The 16,183-nt window shown below is 53.1% G+C and overlaps 1 protein-coding gene across 1 annotated transcript in view; it reads left to right on the plus strand.

The window, feature by feature from the left end:
* The first annotated feature begins 324 nt into the window (after nucleotides 1–324).
* Nucleotides 325–16,183, plus strand: part of MCF2 (MCF.2 cell line derived transforming sequence) — a 59,512-nt gene continuing 43,653 nt past the window's right edge. The window contains exons 1-3 of the mRNA XM_064518313.1: nucleotides 325–548; nucleotides 13,390–13,458; nucleotides 14,284–14,398. Of these exons, the coding sequence (XP_064374383.1) occupies nucleotides 428–548; nucleotides 13,390–13,458; nucleotides 14,284–14,398 (305 nt within the window). The 5' untranslated portion in view covers nucleotides 325–427. The remainder of the gene's footprint in view (nucleotides 549–13,389; nucleotides 13,459–14,283; nucleotides 14,399–16,183) is intronic.

A 16,183-nucleotide genomic window follows, 5' to 3' on the forward strand; every position in this document is an offset into this window, starting at 1 on the left:
CTTTAGTAGAGGAAGGGCCGTGGCAGCCTGCTGCGGTGAGCAGTGGGGCCGGGGGTCCCCGGCGCTCGGGGGCCGTGAGATACCGCGCAGCGAGACACCTTACATACAAGGCGCCCGCTGCAGTCGCTGGTGCAAGCTGGGGGGGAGCCCTCCCGGGGGGACCCTCCCGCAAGCCAAAGCTCGTTTCCAAAAAAAGAAAAAAAGAAAGGAAGAAAGAAAAGGGGGGGGGGGAAAGAAGAGATAAAGAGCGGCGGGCCGGGCGGCAGCGGCGCTGCCCGCGGCCGTGCGCGGAGGCAGGAGCGCGGCGGGGCGGGGCGGGGCGGCAGGCGGCAGGCGGCTGCGCCCGCCCGCTCCCCCGGCCTGGGCGGGCGGCGCGGCCCGGGGCGGCGGCGGCGGCGCGGCCGGCGGCGGAGCGCTGCCGCGGGGCATGGCCCTGGCCGCGGCGGCGGCGCTGGCCGGCGCCCCGCCGGGGGGCACCTCGGCGGGGGAGATGGAGGGCTACTACTGCCTGCTGCGGGCCGCCGCGCTGCTGGAGGCCGCCGCCGCCGGTGAGTGCCCGGGGTGCCGGCCCGCTCCGCGGGGGCGGCGGGGGAGGCGGCCCCCGAGCCGCCCGCCCTGCGCGCAGGGGCCGCCGGCAGCGCGCCGCGTCCCGCCGCCGCCGTCGGGGCCGCCGCCGGGGCGGCGCGGTGCCCGCGAGGGTCGGGGGTCCCCGGCGCGGGGGGTGGTGGAGCCCGCGCGGGGCCGGGGCGGCCTCTCTGCGCGGCGGCGGCGCCGCGCCGCTCCCCGCAGGCTGCGCCCCGGCGGCGGGGGCGGGCGGCGGTGGGCTGCGCTCCGGGCCGCCTCCGCCTGCGCGCCCGGGAAGGGCCCCGTGCAAACTTCGGCTCTGCGGGGCGGCGGGGCCGGGGCGGCTCCGCGGGATGCCGGGGCGCTTCCTCGCGGACCTGGGCGCTTAGCTGCCGCTTGCTTCTCCGCTGAAGGCGCCTGGACCTGTCTGGGGCTGTGGACTAGCATCCTTGGTCTAGACGGGTTAAACCTAGCTTGGGCTTTTGCAGTCAGATGCTAGGAGCTGCAGGTGCCAACTTCTCACGTGCAGAAGCTGAGATTGGAGTCACGGACTGCAGAACTGGGATGTAAAGACAGTGCAGACAAATAGCTGTTAGTACCAAAGTCCATCTTTCTAGAAAGTCTCTGGTAGGGTTTGTTGCATGATGTTTTTTTTTTAAGACTGAGTATTATTTATTTTGATGGATTGTGTTATCAGTGTAGAATAGCCTCATTATTCAAGGAGAGGCTGTTTCACATCGTGCTGCCGACGTACCCATTTTGTTACTGGAATGCATTGCTCAAAATGAGTCTGAAGAAAGAAAATTGTTTTCAATAAGCAAAAGGTTAATTCATTGCTACTAATCTTTGCCCCTTCTCAGATTTCCCATGGCCAAAACAAAAGAAGTCTTCCCTGTAAAGCTGTGTCTCAGCCTGACTATAACCTGCCCTTTCCTAGTTTCTAAAGTAGCAGAGCAGTAGGTGGATGTGGAGCGTGTGTATCTGTTGGGCTGCCCTTCTGCTCTCCTGTTTTCCTGGGTCTTTCAATGTCCCTTAGTGCCAGGCTGCATCCAGGGGGGGTGCAGAGTCGTGGTGACTGCTGTGGTTACGTGGCAGCACACGCTGGGAAGCAAATCCAGTTGGATCTGTTGTCCGCAGGCTGTAAGCTGCTCTTGAGCCTCAACAATGTTTCCTTTGATGGACAATGATCTGCTCATAAACTGTTTTGAGCCTGGAATTTTTTTTTTTTTGTTATTTTGTTTTCTTGTGGGGAGAACAGTGCTTTGCAGTGCAGCCTGTAATAACCCAGGAAAGGTAGTGGCACCCTGTGTCGCTGCACCCTCACTTGCTGGGAAACGAAGGTGCTCGTTATTCCGTACTTGCTCACAGCTGGCAGTGTGCTTGGAGCTGTGTCAGACACCAAAAAGACACAGTGACCCCAAAAGCTCGCAGTCTGATTCCGGTTTCCTTGGCCTCTTTGCGAAGCCCCAGCTTCGGGGGCGGGAGGAGTGTGCCTGGGGGGAGCGGCGGGTGCAGGCTGAGCAACCTGTCAGCGCTTTCCCGGTGGCTGCTTGGGCCCACGCTGTCGTGCGATCGCACGCGAGCTGCAGCTGCCCCTCTCGCTGCGGGCTGACCTACTTCACGCGAGGGCACTTCCCGGCGCGGGTCGGGTCAGACCCGGTCTGTACCCTCCGGCCCGGTAGGGCAGGGTAGGTAGGGATGACCAGTCAGTTAGCAAAGGACGCTATTGAATGCATGCAATTAAAAAAGCAATCATTTGAGGGAACCTGATCTTCCTTCCACTGGTGTCAGTGACAAGACGCCCACGCTGCGCAGAGCTGGGTGACGGGGAGGTGAGGACGCAGATGGTGAGCTTGTTGCATCGCCGGTGCACAGGAAGCGGGGGGAGCTGGGCAGCGGCTCCTCGCGGGCGCGGGGCCCAGCTTCTAGCCAGCTCCTTGCCGATGGCCTTTGTGCTTGGGTGGAGTTCTTGGTTTTGTACGGATGCTACACAAAGGCACGCTTGTGTGGTGATAGCTCCAGGATCTGGACACATGATCTGGGATATGCATGGATTAAGATTAGAGGTTAAAAAAAAAATGAAGTTGAGTAAGGTTCCCCCAAGCCATGAGATTAATAATAGGAAAAATAAATAGGGAGGTTCCCCACCGCCACCACCCCACCGCTGATTTCTGAGCCTGCAGCCCCCACCGCCACCACCCCACCACTGATTTCTGAGCCTTCAGCCTGATCTAGGTTCATCTTTTAACATCAGGTTTGGACACTTGCTGGTTGTTTCTAGTAAAAGGTGAGCTTCCCCCATGCTTGCTTTACTGTGATATTTAAAACTATATCAATTCCAAGGCTTTTATAGCCTCTCTTTCCTTGAAAAAGCTGTAGACGCTTTGAGAGCTGTGAGGGTACGAGCCTAACACATTGTGGAAGCTGGATGCTGCTGTCGGTGCCGACCTTGTCCGGCGCTGCAGCCGCCGCCAGGACCACGGAGGCTCGTAGCCCGGGAGCGCGCGGTAGTACGTGGGATGTGCTTCCTCTTCATAAATCGCATTTGCTACAACTGCAGCTTCGTGGTTTATCATTCATTTACCACGACAAAAGTGAAATGACAGCAGGTCTGTGTGGGAGGCAAGCGGCTGAAGTGTAAAAGATGGTGGGGGGGAGAAAGAGTCTTCCAAAACGCTGTCTTTGCCTCGAAACTGCTTAGAAACAAGGAGCTTCCGCATGGCTCTGGGAGTCAGGCTTGTGCAGGGGTTCAGACCGGGACCTGGGCAGTGCTGCACGTTTGTCTTGGAGCAGGAACCTCTTGGGAAGGTTGGCTTTGGCAAGTGTGATGGCTTATAAGGAAATCCTGGAGCCACAAGCCAGGCGAGCGCCTGCAACTTTGTGACACGAATGGGCAACTTTGAGCTGACCTGTGTTGATGCGAAGGTGGTCATTTCTGCATGCCTGACAGGTTCAGCTCGGGTCCTGCACACCTGCTTTTCCTACTTACTCAACCACCAAAACCTCAATCATCTCATCCGACGGCTTCCCTAATGCTGTAAAATTGCAGGCTGTCAGGAAGTGTGGGGCAGACTGCAGCCTCGCAGCAGAAGTGCCGGCTGGGGTGCCGCGGCTTTCGAATCCCTTTTTCCACCTGGGCGATGCTGGAATTGGCTTTGCAGCGGGGCTGAGTCAGGGAGCCAGGGCTGACTGCAAGGGAGCTTTACCTCCGCCTCGCTGCCCGGCTGGACTGCTCCCAGGCTGAGCTGCTTCCCGGGAATTGTGCGCTGGCCGAGACACCTGCACGGTGCAGTCGGCCACGTGCTGTTCCGTGGATGGTGCGGCCGGGAGCAAGGTGGTGGGAGACGGGCGACAAGCGCTAGCAATATTCCCCCTGGTTTCCATGCCACTGATTTGTCCTGCAGCAGCAGATCTGTTTGCTGGATCTGGATATGTGCTTTTGCTCGACACTGCAAACACAGAATTGAGCATTTTCATTTTTAATTTGGGAAAATTGTATTTAATTTCTCCAACTTAGCAGTAGAGTTTCTCATTTATGCCACTGTGGGAACTAGGCAGTACAACTTAGTTTCCTGGCTATGTGGGCTGTGAAAGCAAATAAATCGTTCCATTGACTTCAGTGAACTTCATTCCAGGTTTATAAACAGGTAGTTCGGCCCAACGACTTGCCACTATTGCGTGTCCACAGCTCCTGCTCGAGCAGGTGAGTTACTTTGGCTGTGCACAAAGCTGGAGTCTGGCTGGGAGAAGCCACACTTGCATGGTATTGAGCGGTGATGGGAGCGTTATTGATATGTGTGTGCTCTTATTTGGCTCAGCAGCAGACTCTTTGAAAATCTTTTGAGCTGAATGTGATATGTTTTGGAGGCTAACGATATTGGCTGGGGAGCTGCACGCTGATGGCAGATGCTAAGCATACCTCCCTGTGCACAGCTGGCAAACGCAGCTCCCCGCTGATGGGCAAAACACCTGCAGGCTCTTTCCTGAGTTCCCCTTAAGTAAAGAGTGCTGGAATTGGGAATGGGAGAAAATTGAATGTATGTTGAAGCTCAGACATAAGAAATGCAAGAAACTACATTTTCTCAACTCCCACACACTGATTTAGTTTAAATCCACAGGGTGGGTGTTGAGAAACTTTTATTACATTTCTTGTAATAAATATAAATTCATGTATAGCTGAGCTGGCTTTCATCTTCTCCAATTTTTGCTTAGTTAGGGGTGATGCGAGAAGACATAACCCGACCAGAGCATCCAGTATTTCATTCTGCCCCGTGATGGGGTTAGCTGCGGTGATAGCAGGAGATGATATGTAAGCCTAGCTGTAATCTGGTTTACTTTGGTTAGCCTTTTCCGAGCGGAGCTTGTGCAGTCTGCCTGCCGTTAGGGTGGACCCGAGTCGCGCAGAAGGGTCTGCGGGGAGAAGGCTGCAGCGCGCCGGCAGCAGGTCGGCGCCTTTTCCTGCCTTGCTCCGTTCGGCCGGCAGGCGCGCGGGGCTTTGCCGGCGGCTGGGCAGGCGGCGGCGCGGGGCGCCCTTCGCACCCGGCACTGGCGCGGTGCCGCCGGCTCCCGCTCGGGCGGCGCGCATCAGCTCCTATTGTAAGGGTATGATTCAGCTCGTCCCGTAAAGACCATCCCCGGGGACGTTCCTGCGGAGGGCCGTCTCTCCCCGCCGGCACCCTGCCTGGCCGGCGGTGCTGAGCAGGGCACGGCCTTGCGGCGCCCGGGCCTGGGTGAGCGGGTGGCGCGGCGGGTGCTGTCGTGAGTCGGTTTTGCCTGGCGCCCAGCACGCTCTGAGGAAGGGACTTTGCTGTGACCTGGCTGCGCAGCACGTTGCCGAGCTCTCTCGGGGATCACCCATGCCGTCACCACCGGACTCCTGGCAGCCCCCCGGGCACCTCGGTGACCCTCTGGAGCCCGTTGCTGCTGGTGACTGGGGATGTGCTGCAGCATCTGCACCATTGGTTCCCTCTAAATACACCCATCCGTCCATGGCTCGTAGGACGTCCCCTGGTTCAGCTTGTCCCGCTGCTCTGTGCTCCTTCATCCCACTCACTGTGCTGATGCTCTGCTGTGGAAGGAGCTTGAGGTGGCAGCTCAGCCTCTCCTGGCCACGTGTGGGCATAAGGAGACATCTCTTTCTTCCCCCAACACGTGCCTTGGCTGCCCTTGGTGCCTTCTGAGCACCTGAGGTCAGGGGACCGAACGCGTGGGAAAGCAGCCTTGCAAAAGTGAGCTGTTTGGAAACTCCTGTCTGTGCCTATTTTTTTGCTGGGGGTTAGTTGCCTGCAAATTGTTCCTTATTGCAGAAGCGGGTTTTGCAAGAACGCCTGCCAGGTGGAGGTTGTGCTGAACGCTTCACCTGTGACAGGTGGAGGTTTGCCAGGAGCCTATTGACAGCCCAGCCTGGGAGGCCCATCGCCTTCCTCAGGATCGATATATCATGTCTCGTATAAATGTAGGCATTTAAGAATCTAATCTAATGACTACTCTTTGCCTCCAAATGGAAAGCTGGTTTTCACTTGCTGCAGTTAAGAAGCGTTTGCCTGAAGGCTGCAAGCCCTTAGACTGTCGCCAGGGAGGGGTGCCGCGGATGTTCGTGCGCAGCCCACAGCTGCTGTGGGATGGGAGCTGTGGCCGTGCATTGGGTCCGCAGTGTTGTGACCCAGCGCTGCTGTCACACCGGAGGGACTGGCAGCAGCTCGGGGCAGGGAGGCTTTCCGCCATCCGTGTTTTAGTGGGTCTTTTGCGTCACTGCATTGGCAAGTGGAGTGGCTGCACCGCTTGGAGTTACAAACTGTTGAAAGTGTTGGTCTTTAGGCCCGTAGCAGAAATTGTGCTCTTAAACGACTAATGGTGAATTCAATCCATATGGCTCCCCTTTGCAGCGGTAGAGCCTCAACTTTGCAATACCCCCCCGGGGACTTCACTGGAGCTGCTCGCACAAGCAGGTATGTTTGCTGGGGCAGGATGCGCGAGCAGTTGAGCGTGCGTTTTAGTGTACACAAGGGTGTGCGCAGCTCGGAGAACTGCTGTTAGAAATGACTAGTAATTACATATATAGCTGGTGCTATCTCAGATCATTTGCATGTGCAGAGGAGGCCCGCAGCTGTCTGTGCACTTTGCGCAATCAAGCATCTAGGTTTCTCTAGCAGCTGACCTTGGGGGGTATAAGAGAGGTGAATCTGTGTAGTACAGGCTGTGCTCTACCACAGGGTGTTCCTCACGTGGGGAAGACTTCCCCTCGGGTTTAAATCTGTGGTCAGGCTATAAAGGTGTAATTCCAGCACGAGGCTGTTGACCTCCACGTGCTCTGCAGCTCTGGATGGCTTTGGTGGAACCAAAAGGAGATCTGTCCTGTTAGCAGGCTTCTCTCCTTTTGGGCCCTGTAGATTTTTGTTAGTCCTCGGTATGGGACCTGCTCTGTCCCGCTGCTGGCAGGAGTGTGGCCAGCCCCTGGGAGCCAGCTTGCTTCCAGCTCACTCGTGGAGGAAAATGATCTCTTGGCCTCAGCTCCCAGGAGAGGAAGCCACTAAGTCCTGGCTGATTGATTTCATGACTGATATTCTTTGACTGCCTGAATTTGTTGAGGTCTTGGTGAAGAAAAATCAGTGATGGTGTTAACTGTGGTGTTTCCTCTGATCCCTCCGAGTGTCTGCGGTGCAAACTGGAAGCCAAAGCACTCGGGATGGAGGAGAGGCAGGCAGGAGCCCCCGCTCACCCTGCGCTGGCCGGACGTCCTCCCCGCGGCCGAGGCACCGCCGCAGCTCCGCTCGAGCCAGCCGGCGCCTTCCCCGAGACCTGTGGTCCCGGTGGCTGTGGAAACCCTTCCTCGCCCCGCTGTCCGCATTGCTCCGCGGCCGTCCAACCCACCACCCCGTGACTGCAGCTCTTGCCCACGCGGCCACGAGCACTGCCGTCGGCCTCGCGGTGGGGGCCGCTGGGCTCCTTCCTGCTCTTCAGCCGGGTGAGGCCTCGGGAGCCCGGCCATCGGTCCTCCGCTCTGCTCAGGTGCTGTACATAAGCTCTCCGTAGATACAATAGGCCTTGTGTTCGGAGGGGTACGGTGTCCTGTTCTCCGATACGTGTTCCCCAATGAAGATACAGAGCGAAACTGCACAAACAGCGCCATCAGCTCTGTGCTGCCTGGCTGGCAGCCAGGGCCCGGTCTGGCTCCTGTTTTCATTAATGCTGTTTAAACACGTGCTGAGTGTGTACTCGGCGCTGTGAGGTCCTGTTCCCACGCGGGTGCCCGGCGGGGTGGAGGGAGGGTGCAGCGATGGGGAAGGCGGGCTCTTCCCCCAAGTCCAAGCTCGTGGCGGGAGCCGCAGCCTGGGGACAGGGCAAGTGGGGCAGGATTCGCGGGAGGACGCGGGCTGAGACGGTGCCTGGGCAGGGACGCCCGGGGCTGCGTGTCCCTGCGTTGCACGTTCCTGCAGGCCGGGAACAGGCGCCTTTTGTCACTTCACACAGCGCGTCCTGTCAGGCCTCCTCCTCCTCCAAGCATGCCGTTTACGGTAGGGCAGCTGGAAGACAGTACACAGTGGTATTTTTTTCCAGTAACTCCCTCCACCTTGCTTTCTGGACACGGTGTGCCAACAGAAAGAATGGCAATGCTTCCTGTGGTGCATTGGACCGAGTCCAAAGTCTTTTGAGGTTTCTCGATGAGAAGGCAGAGGGAGAGACCCAGCTGCTCGCGGGCTGGGGTGCTCACCTGGGCGATGGAGACCTGGGTTTCCTGCAGCCGGGGGTGCCCTGTCCACCGCGCCGGTAGCTGCTGCGGTGTGGATATCTTTCCTCCTTCCTGGTGGAGCTCTTCGGCTTGCGCAGATAACTGTATTTCCAGTGATCAGTCCCCTCTACCCAAAGCGAGTGCCCTGAGCGACGGGCTCCAGAGTCGCTCCTTTACGGTGCTGCCTTCTGGCTCTGAAATGGGGTAGACCGACCCAGAGCGAGGACTGGAGGGTGGTGATGGTCTTTCTCCTCAGATAAAGGACCATGTTTCTACTCTTTAATTTTACAACCTGGACCGAACTTAACAGGAGCAGCTGCCAGGGCACCGCTCCACCTTGCGTTGGATCAGTAGTTGGGGCCCTCCCTCTGCTATAAGGGGTTTGCGTTCCAGCTCCTAGTCCAAGCAGACCGGACAGGGATGACTTAATCCTCCAGTCCCCGCCCTAGCTTGTCCCGCTGCTTTGCTGGGAAGGTTCCCACCGGTGCTGGCTTTGGACAGAAGCTCCCATGTCAGCCGGGAGAAACCCTGCTCGGCAGGAAGCTCCCTGAGCACCCCGCCTTCCCGCAGAGCGCGTTGCTTCCAGCAGGGAGGTCTGTGCTGCGGCATCGCTGGCATGAAGGGGACTTTTCGAGTCAGGTGGGCCTTCCTGCGGCTGGGTGACCAAGGCAGACACTGGCTGATGAGCCAGGCTGACCCAGAAAGTCACCGAGAGAAACGAAAATAGGTTACAAATGTGCTGACTTGCAGGCTCCCTCGACACCAGACAAATGCTGCTTCTTGGGAGTGTAGATGTCCAACTGGGCAACAAGCAGGGAACGAGCAAATCATGAAGAAGTTAAACATGCTCCTGTACCCTTTTTATTTGATTTAGTTCAGTTTTGCTTTCTGGACTATGGCAGCAGCCCTCAAATAAAAAGCTGTTATTCTTCATTCACAATGAAGCCATCTCCGAATGTATTTTATAGTTGCAAACAATATTTAGTCAGTGTTGTAAATGTAAGGAGCTATTACATCAACTTGGCAGATGTGTTACACAGCTGCTCTTTGCAGATGGTGTGGGCCTGCAAAGTTTAGAAAGGAAAGAAAACAATAGTTACCAAAGAGCAAAGCACTCCGAGTTTAATTGAGTCTCCAGGCTGCTGTATTTTATGAGCAATGAGGTGGAATTTGGACTCGGACTTTAGCTGCCATCTCTCTAAGTGTCCCTGTGCATACTTCCATTGTACCCGAATGCTCGTCCTTGCTTGAATCACCTTGAAATGGAATATCTTGGAAAAAAAGCATCATTCCTACATCTGCAGTCTGTGCAAAGCCCTTGAGATACTGTCATATGGAGAGGACCCAGCAAATGTTCTGGACTGAATAAACCAAATCAGGGTCAACGGGGTAGATTCAGCAGGGCTCTCTGCTGAGCCATGATAATTTTTCATAGAGGGGTGAAGAGCTTTGTATTTCTCTGTTGTCTTTTCCCTACTTGACTTCAGGCATTCTCAGAAACTCTGTGTCATGGCAACAATCTCCTCAGCAGAGGAGGCTTTCAGATACGTACCTCTGAATGCAATAATTGCAGCAGCATTTTATAAATACTCAGCTTAAGGCCTATATAAAAACTGTTTCTGAAGTGTTATGGCAATTTATCTTCCTGTTCTGTTTGTTTTTAATAAGGTCATACCAACTACTTGGGGATAGCAGTGTCGTTTGCAAAGCACTCTGGACTGAGGCTTCAATTTGTGTCAGCACTACTCCGTTATATAATAGCTGATAATCATAGTGTCTTTATAAGGGAAAAGAGCAGACTTGCATGAAACCTTGACTGTCCGCGCTTCTGCAAATCGAGGTGCAGCCTGGCGTGTCCTGAGTTGGAGTGAGCGGTGATTTCCGAAGGCTCGGACGGTGGGCACTGAACTCGTGGGGATCAAGGCTCTGCCTGCTTCACAGTGACTGCAGCTTACATGGACCTGCCAGAAGCAGCTTTAAACTCCTTTGCCTGCGTGCAAGTAGTAGTTTCAGGACAAAACTCCAGGGTTTTGCCACCCCTGTATTTGCTCAGTGTTTGCAGCCTGTGAAGGGCTCATTGCTGGAGCTCTGCTGTGGATAGCTGATGCTGGGCGTCTTTTGCTCTACCACCCCAAGAGCATCCTTCAAATAAGAAGTCACCAGCTTGCTAATGAACATCCCCAGAGACTTCTTCGAAAGACAGATATCTTTGGTGCCCCTTTGCATAGCATCGCCATTCACTGTTTCTTTTCCAGAGATGAGTATTTTAGGACAAAGGCTGAGCTTCTGTAGAGGATTTATAGTTCCACCCATTTGATGTGTTGTGGGCAATGCAGCCTGCTTGTGAATTTGATGCCAGTGCTTTGTTTTCCCTAACATTTGTCCAGGAAGTTGAATTTGATGATGGATGCCAGCCGAGTGCCGGAGAGGGCTTGGCCAGGGAGCGGCTGTAAGGGGAATACAATCAGCGTGTTGTTGTGCGCACAGCGGTCCTGCTCCTGTGACTTTTGTGGCTGTTGAATTCTCCCCCCCCCCCCCCCACCCCGAAGTTTGGGAGGGTTTGTAAGGGATGTGCTTTCTGATCCTTTTCTGCCTGAAGCAGAGTACTGCTGCCTGGTTTTTCCTCAAATGAGCTATTATTTTGGGTGCTCAACTTGAAACTGCTTAGAAGGGCTGGATTTTCTGAAGGCAATGAGTGCTCTCTTCTGAAAATGAGGTCCCTTAAAAAGCAAGGAGCTCAAAATTATGAGCGTGCTGCTGGAATCTGGGTCTCCATTTCTGTGCTGAAGTCAAGGATAAGATCTGGGTCTCTATTTCTGTGCTGATGTCAAAGAGAAGACTTTCATAGGAAAAAAGAAATATTGTAGAACAAGGTCCTTGCTGGAAATCATGAGCTTCAGGACCTGCTCCCTCCTGGTGCATCTGCGGTTGTGTCCACGCGCAAGGAGAGCGTTGTGGCCATCCGCTGCTTACTGCGGGCCTGGCGCGGCAGGACTGCAGACGCTGGCGTACGTCTCCCAGCGTGGCCGGGGGCTGGCGGACGTGTCTGCCCTTCCTCACTGCTGTAGCCCTTCGAGAAGGGTCGCCTTGCCGCGTGGCTTGTGGGCTGTCTGCAACACCAGTTGCCTGTCCCCAGGTTTGCAGAGGGCATGGCACAGCAGGCTCCAGGCTCTGCGGTTAAAGCGCGTGTCTTTCAGATGCTGGAGGGCTTTTTGTTGGGTTTTTTATTTGAAAATATCCGTGAAAGAATGATGCTTTTTTCCAGTTACGGTTGTCTCCGGCTTAATTTAAGACTGCAAAATATTAAGTTGTTCTCAGTGAGATGATGACTTGTGAAACTGCTTTTAATTAAATGTTTTATTACCGTGCAAAGGTTAACCCCCTTTTGCTAAACTGTTTGTTGACAGCTGTTAATAAGCCAGCATTTCCCTTCCGTATCGCTACGGAACGGAAAACAAAAGCTGCATTTATTGTAAAACTGTAGCTGTGTTTGGATTTACTCCGGTGTGTTCCTGAGCCGTGCATGGGTGTTGCATCGCAGGGCAAAACTTTTCCCGGCTCGCCCGTGGCTTCATCTTCCCAGAAGTAGACAGAGGTGCAAAAAGCTCCCCACCTTTCTGCCTGCGGCGGAGGCAAGCGTCTGACCACGGCCTTCCTGCCACCGGGCTTTGGTCTCCTATTTTCAGATTCACATGTTTAATATCATACACTTCATGTACTGGAGCTTACTAACTTATTAAATGTGATTTTTACCAATATGAAATCATTGGCAGGGAAAATATTTCCAGTAGTACTGCAGAATAAAGCTGTTACCACTGGTTTTCCTCAAGTTAGCTGCCACGGTTAGTTGAATGAGAAAGAAATGCTTGAAATCCCTTTGTAAAATAAACTTTCTTTATTACGAAGAACGTTTCTTGGGCCTGTTAAAATCCAGAATGTTACTGCAGATGTCAGTGGGCTGAGGCTTGATCCGTAAGGAACAAAAATAACATTTTTATCTACAAGAGGAAAAAATAGCCAAGTGTGCATAAAAAATGGGAGCAGCCAGGGAGCAGCATGACTAGCAGCAGGTCGAGCACCCCGGACGCGATGGACCTGGGGACTGTGCGGTGCGGCTCAGTACAGCCAATTAAACGCTTGAAAAATCCTTAGATAAAGGATAAGTGACTTTTTTGGGGAAAAAAAGAGAATAACTGTCGATTCTGGAGGAGTGTGCTGAAGTGTGCAGCCAGTGTGATTTAAAACGCCAAAAGATTATTTACTCCCTGGGACCAACTCTGTAAAACGATCAGTGTTTAAAACTACATTTTCAGCAAGCACTTTAATCTGCATAGATGTGTTTTAAAACATTTGTTTGCAGGAACAAGGATGTTTAACTTTTAGCTCTGATTCCATTTATGGATAATCCAGGAAAACGTCTCTCAGCTATAAGCTGCTGTTGTGTTTAGTGAGTCCGATCCCTGTTTGCTTCTCTCAGTGAAAGGTGAAATTAGGTACACGGCTCCGATGTGCTCCAGTGGCGCTGAAATGGTCACAGTGTGCTAACTGTGGTATTATAGCAGCCTCTCCCATTATTTAATTAAAAAGAAATCTAATAACCAAACATAACAACAGCAGCCTTTCCCATGCATGTGGCCCCGTGCCAGATGAAACGGCCAGGCTGGTCTCAGAAGCTTATTTGCTCAAAATTAAAGGCTCTAACAGTACAAAACCCAACCTTATTCAGCAGTCTTTGATGCTGCTGCTCCCAGCAGAAGCCTTGGCCTGTTATATTGCCAAGTTTAGAAAGGAGGAGGAGTTAGGGGAATAAAATTTGTAACTTCAACATAAAAGAATTGCATTGAATACCCTGTTGAATGGAGAACATTTACACTCTTAGGCATTCCTCTCTTAGTACATTTGACAGAATATATTTAATATTGAATTACAGCATTTGCGCTGTTGGAATCATTGGAAATGTTGGTTTTGAGGAAAACAATATTCTTGGTTGTGATAGTCCCCTTCGGTGCAAGTCCCACCTTTGGGTTATGCAGCTGATAAAATCATTTGCTTTGCATTTTTGCTGTCTTTTTGATTGCTGCTTCTGCCTTTTCCAGAAACCACCATACCCATCTGTGCAAAGGACATCAGTGATGATTTGATGAAAGAGTTTGTTTTTCTTTCTGGTGAGTACGGTAAACTTCTCCACGTTCTCTATGTGCGGTAATTAAATACTCCAGATGAACTTATGCACTATTTGGCAAAACGATACTCCACACGGGATATTATCCATCAGATAGTCTCCAGTGCCACTAGAAATGTTGTTAATAAAACATCGTGGTGGTTTGAAAGAGCGTATTAGGTTTCTGTTTCAAACTGTACTGTAAAATATTCTTATCTACAAACCCTCAATGCATTAACAAGCATTTTTCTTTGAAATATATTTCTACAGGTTCAAGAACAGTGTTCTTAGATTTGCCTTTGTATTTCTGACTTCTTTTGCTGTCCCATGTGAAATAAAATGTGCTCAGTCAATAAAGGAAATACGTGGTACCTAATACTTTTATTTCTACCACCTGTTTGTGTGTGTCTTCTGCTTGTACCAGCGCTAGAATTTTGCCTATAATACCAAAATAAGATCCTGAGATCACTCCTTAGTTTTCAGATTACTTTGTCAGAGAAGAAATGTATTTATTTTTAAGATAGGTATTAAAATATTTTTATATAGGTATATAAGACATTTTTGAAAATAGTATCTTTTCAGTCACTGCTGAAATAGGATTTAGGAGCCAAAGACACAACCCTGGTTTTAAAGCCCATGCTGTAATGATGCAATCAAGCTCAAAAAGGGAAGGGCAGACTTTTGCTATTCTGGGGATTTAAGAACCTCTGGAGAGCTGTGGGAGGCTGCAGGCTGGCCGAGCGTGTTGCTGGCCTGTGCCGTGCGCCGGGCCGTGCTGCTGGCCCTGCTGGAGAAGGTGTCCAGAGAAGCACTCTTGTCTTCCTTCCAGGTGGCCGCGGGAAAGATAACGCTTGGATTATCACCTTCCCCGACAACTCCCGCTTCAACGAAGTGCCCGAAGAGATCTTAAGAAAAGTCTTAACGTACTTAACTTCAGTCTCGAGGTACGTCGCTCCCTTCTAGCTTTCGCTGGTGGCCGGCCGCGGTGTCGGTTTGGGCATGGGATCTTCGGACCATGTCACCCGTAGCGGCGAGGGGCATCTCCCACCGTCAGAGCAAGGAAGGGGAGAAGGCGAGCAGTGAACGACAAGCCTTTGCGATGTCTTGGTGTGGTATTTAACGCACCAGAAACCGCAGAGGAGAAGGTGGACACCATCCCTGTTACTCGTCAGCCTGCGTTACCATAAATTTAGCTCACTGAGTTTCTAATTAACAGCAGGCCGTCCCTAGCTTTGACATGTGTCATCGCTTAAATATGCCGTGCCACTGCTGAATAATATTTTGACGTGTACAAATAGAAAGTGCCTTACTGTGGAAAAAGAGAAATGTAACCAGAGGAAGAGCATAATTACAGGAACAAAACCGTTCGGGGTCCCCATTGCACCTGATCGCTCAGCAGCACGCTGTAATTCCCGTTACGGGTTGTGTCTCAAGGTCGGGCTGACAGTCTGTCTGTGCCGCAGGCAGAGCTGTGTGCTTCAGATAAACGGGAGCACTTGGTGCTGCTGAGCCTGGTGACTCAGTTACCTGGAATGCTTAAATTCCTCGAATAATGCCTGTTTTGGCAAATTCGCTCCTCCAGGGAGAGCAGGTTGATGGCAGCTAGATGGGAACTTTCCATCAGCAGCTGCCTTGGAGAAAGTGCCACATGTTTATCTGCCTCTGCAGGAAAGAAGGGGCCCCAGTTCCTCTCCCCACCGCTTTGCGTGGCTGGAATTGTGTCGGCTCCCGCACTCGGCTCGGCGGAGCCCGGCCCTGGGGCGGCAGGCGTCCCGCATTGCTGCCCGGCGCCGCTGGTGCGAGGGGGGCCTCGTATTTCGCGTGGCTGCAAAGGCGCCCTGGCATTAGCATGATGAGCAGTCTGGCTCTCCTTGCCATAGGTCAGGCTCAATCAACAACCTAATGAGAGCTTGCTGGTGATGCAAACATGTTCAGCGTGTTGTTTGTAATGCCACTTCTTTAAACACGCTTCTCTGCTCTTCTTGCCATTAAAACAGACTGACTGTCTTTAAAACGTGTCTTAACACTGGGAGTCAAAACTGCTGTGGGCCAGGGAGCAAGGAGAAGCGTCACGCAAGTGAGGACAAGGAGGCTGCGGCAGCCCCTGGGGCCGTGTCCCGCCACGGGGTCGTGGGGCAGCCCCAGGACTCGCGTTTGGGGCCTGCATTTGCCCACGTGCTTTCCTCCTGGAAACGTGGGGTAGGGCAAGGAGCCGGGGGCTGCAAGCTGCTCCCCGCGCGGCGAGGTGAAGGGAATCGCAGAGCTGGGGGAAGCGGGGTCTTGCAGTCGAGCTAGTTTTATTTTGGGATGCCTTGGAGTCGTGCCGAGACGAGGGAAAGCTGCAGAGTGTGGCTGCAGCCAAGAGCCGTAGAGGAGAATAACTAACCTGCCTCCACCCTCCGCAAAGCGTGCTCACAGCCCAAAACGCCCGCGGGGGGCTGCGTGAGGGGCTTTGGTAGCACCATACCATGGTGGGCTCGAAGAAGAGGCGTGTGGACGTGTGATGGATCACTGTGGGAAGGAGAAAAGACCATAACAGCGATCCTGTTGATTATACAGCTTCTACGTATTTAGACAAGCTTTGCATATTTCCCTCACATCGTCACTCCGAAGGAAAGTACAAAGCGATTTAGAGCCACGGCCGATGACACGACGTAATGAAAGGGCAAAGGGTGGCGTTGGCTGTAAATAATGCTGAGTTTAAATATTATGCAGTAGGTCCCGAGTGT

Source organism: Dromaius novaehollandiae, chromosome 11 (genome assembly GCF_036370855.1).
Source record: "Dromaius novaehollandiae isolate bDroNov1 chromosome 11, bDroNov1.hap1, whole genome shotgun sequence".
Taxonomy (NCBI): Eukaryota; Metazoa; Chordata; class Aves; order Casuariiformes; family Dromaiidae; genus Dromaius; species Dromaius novaehollandiae.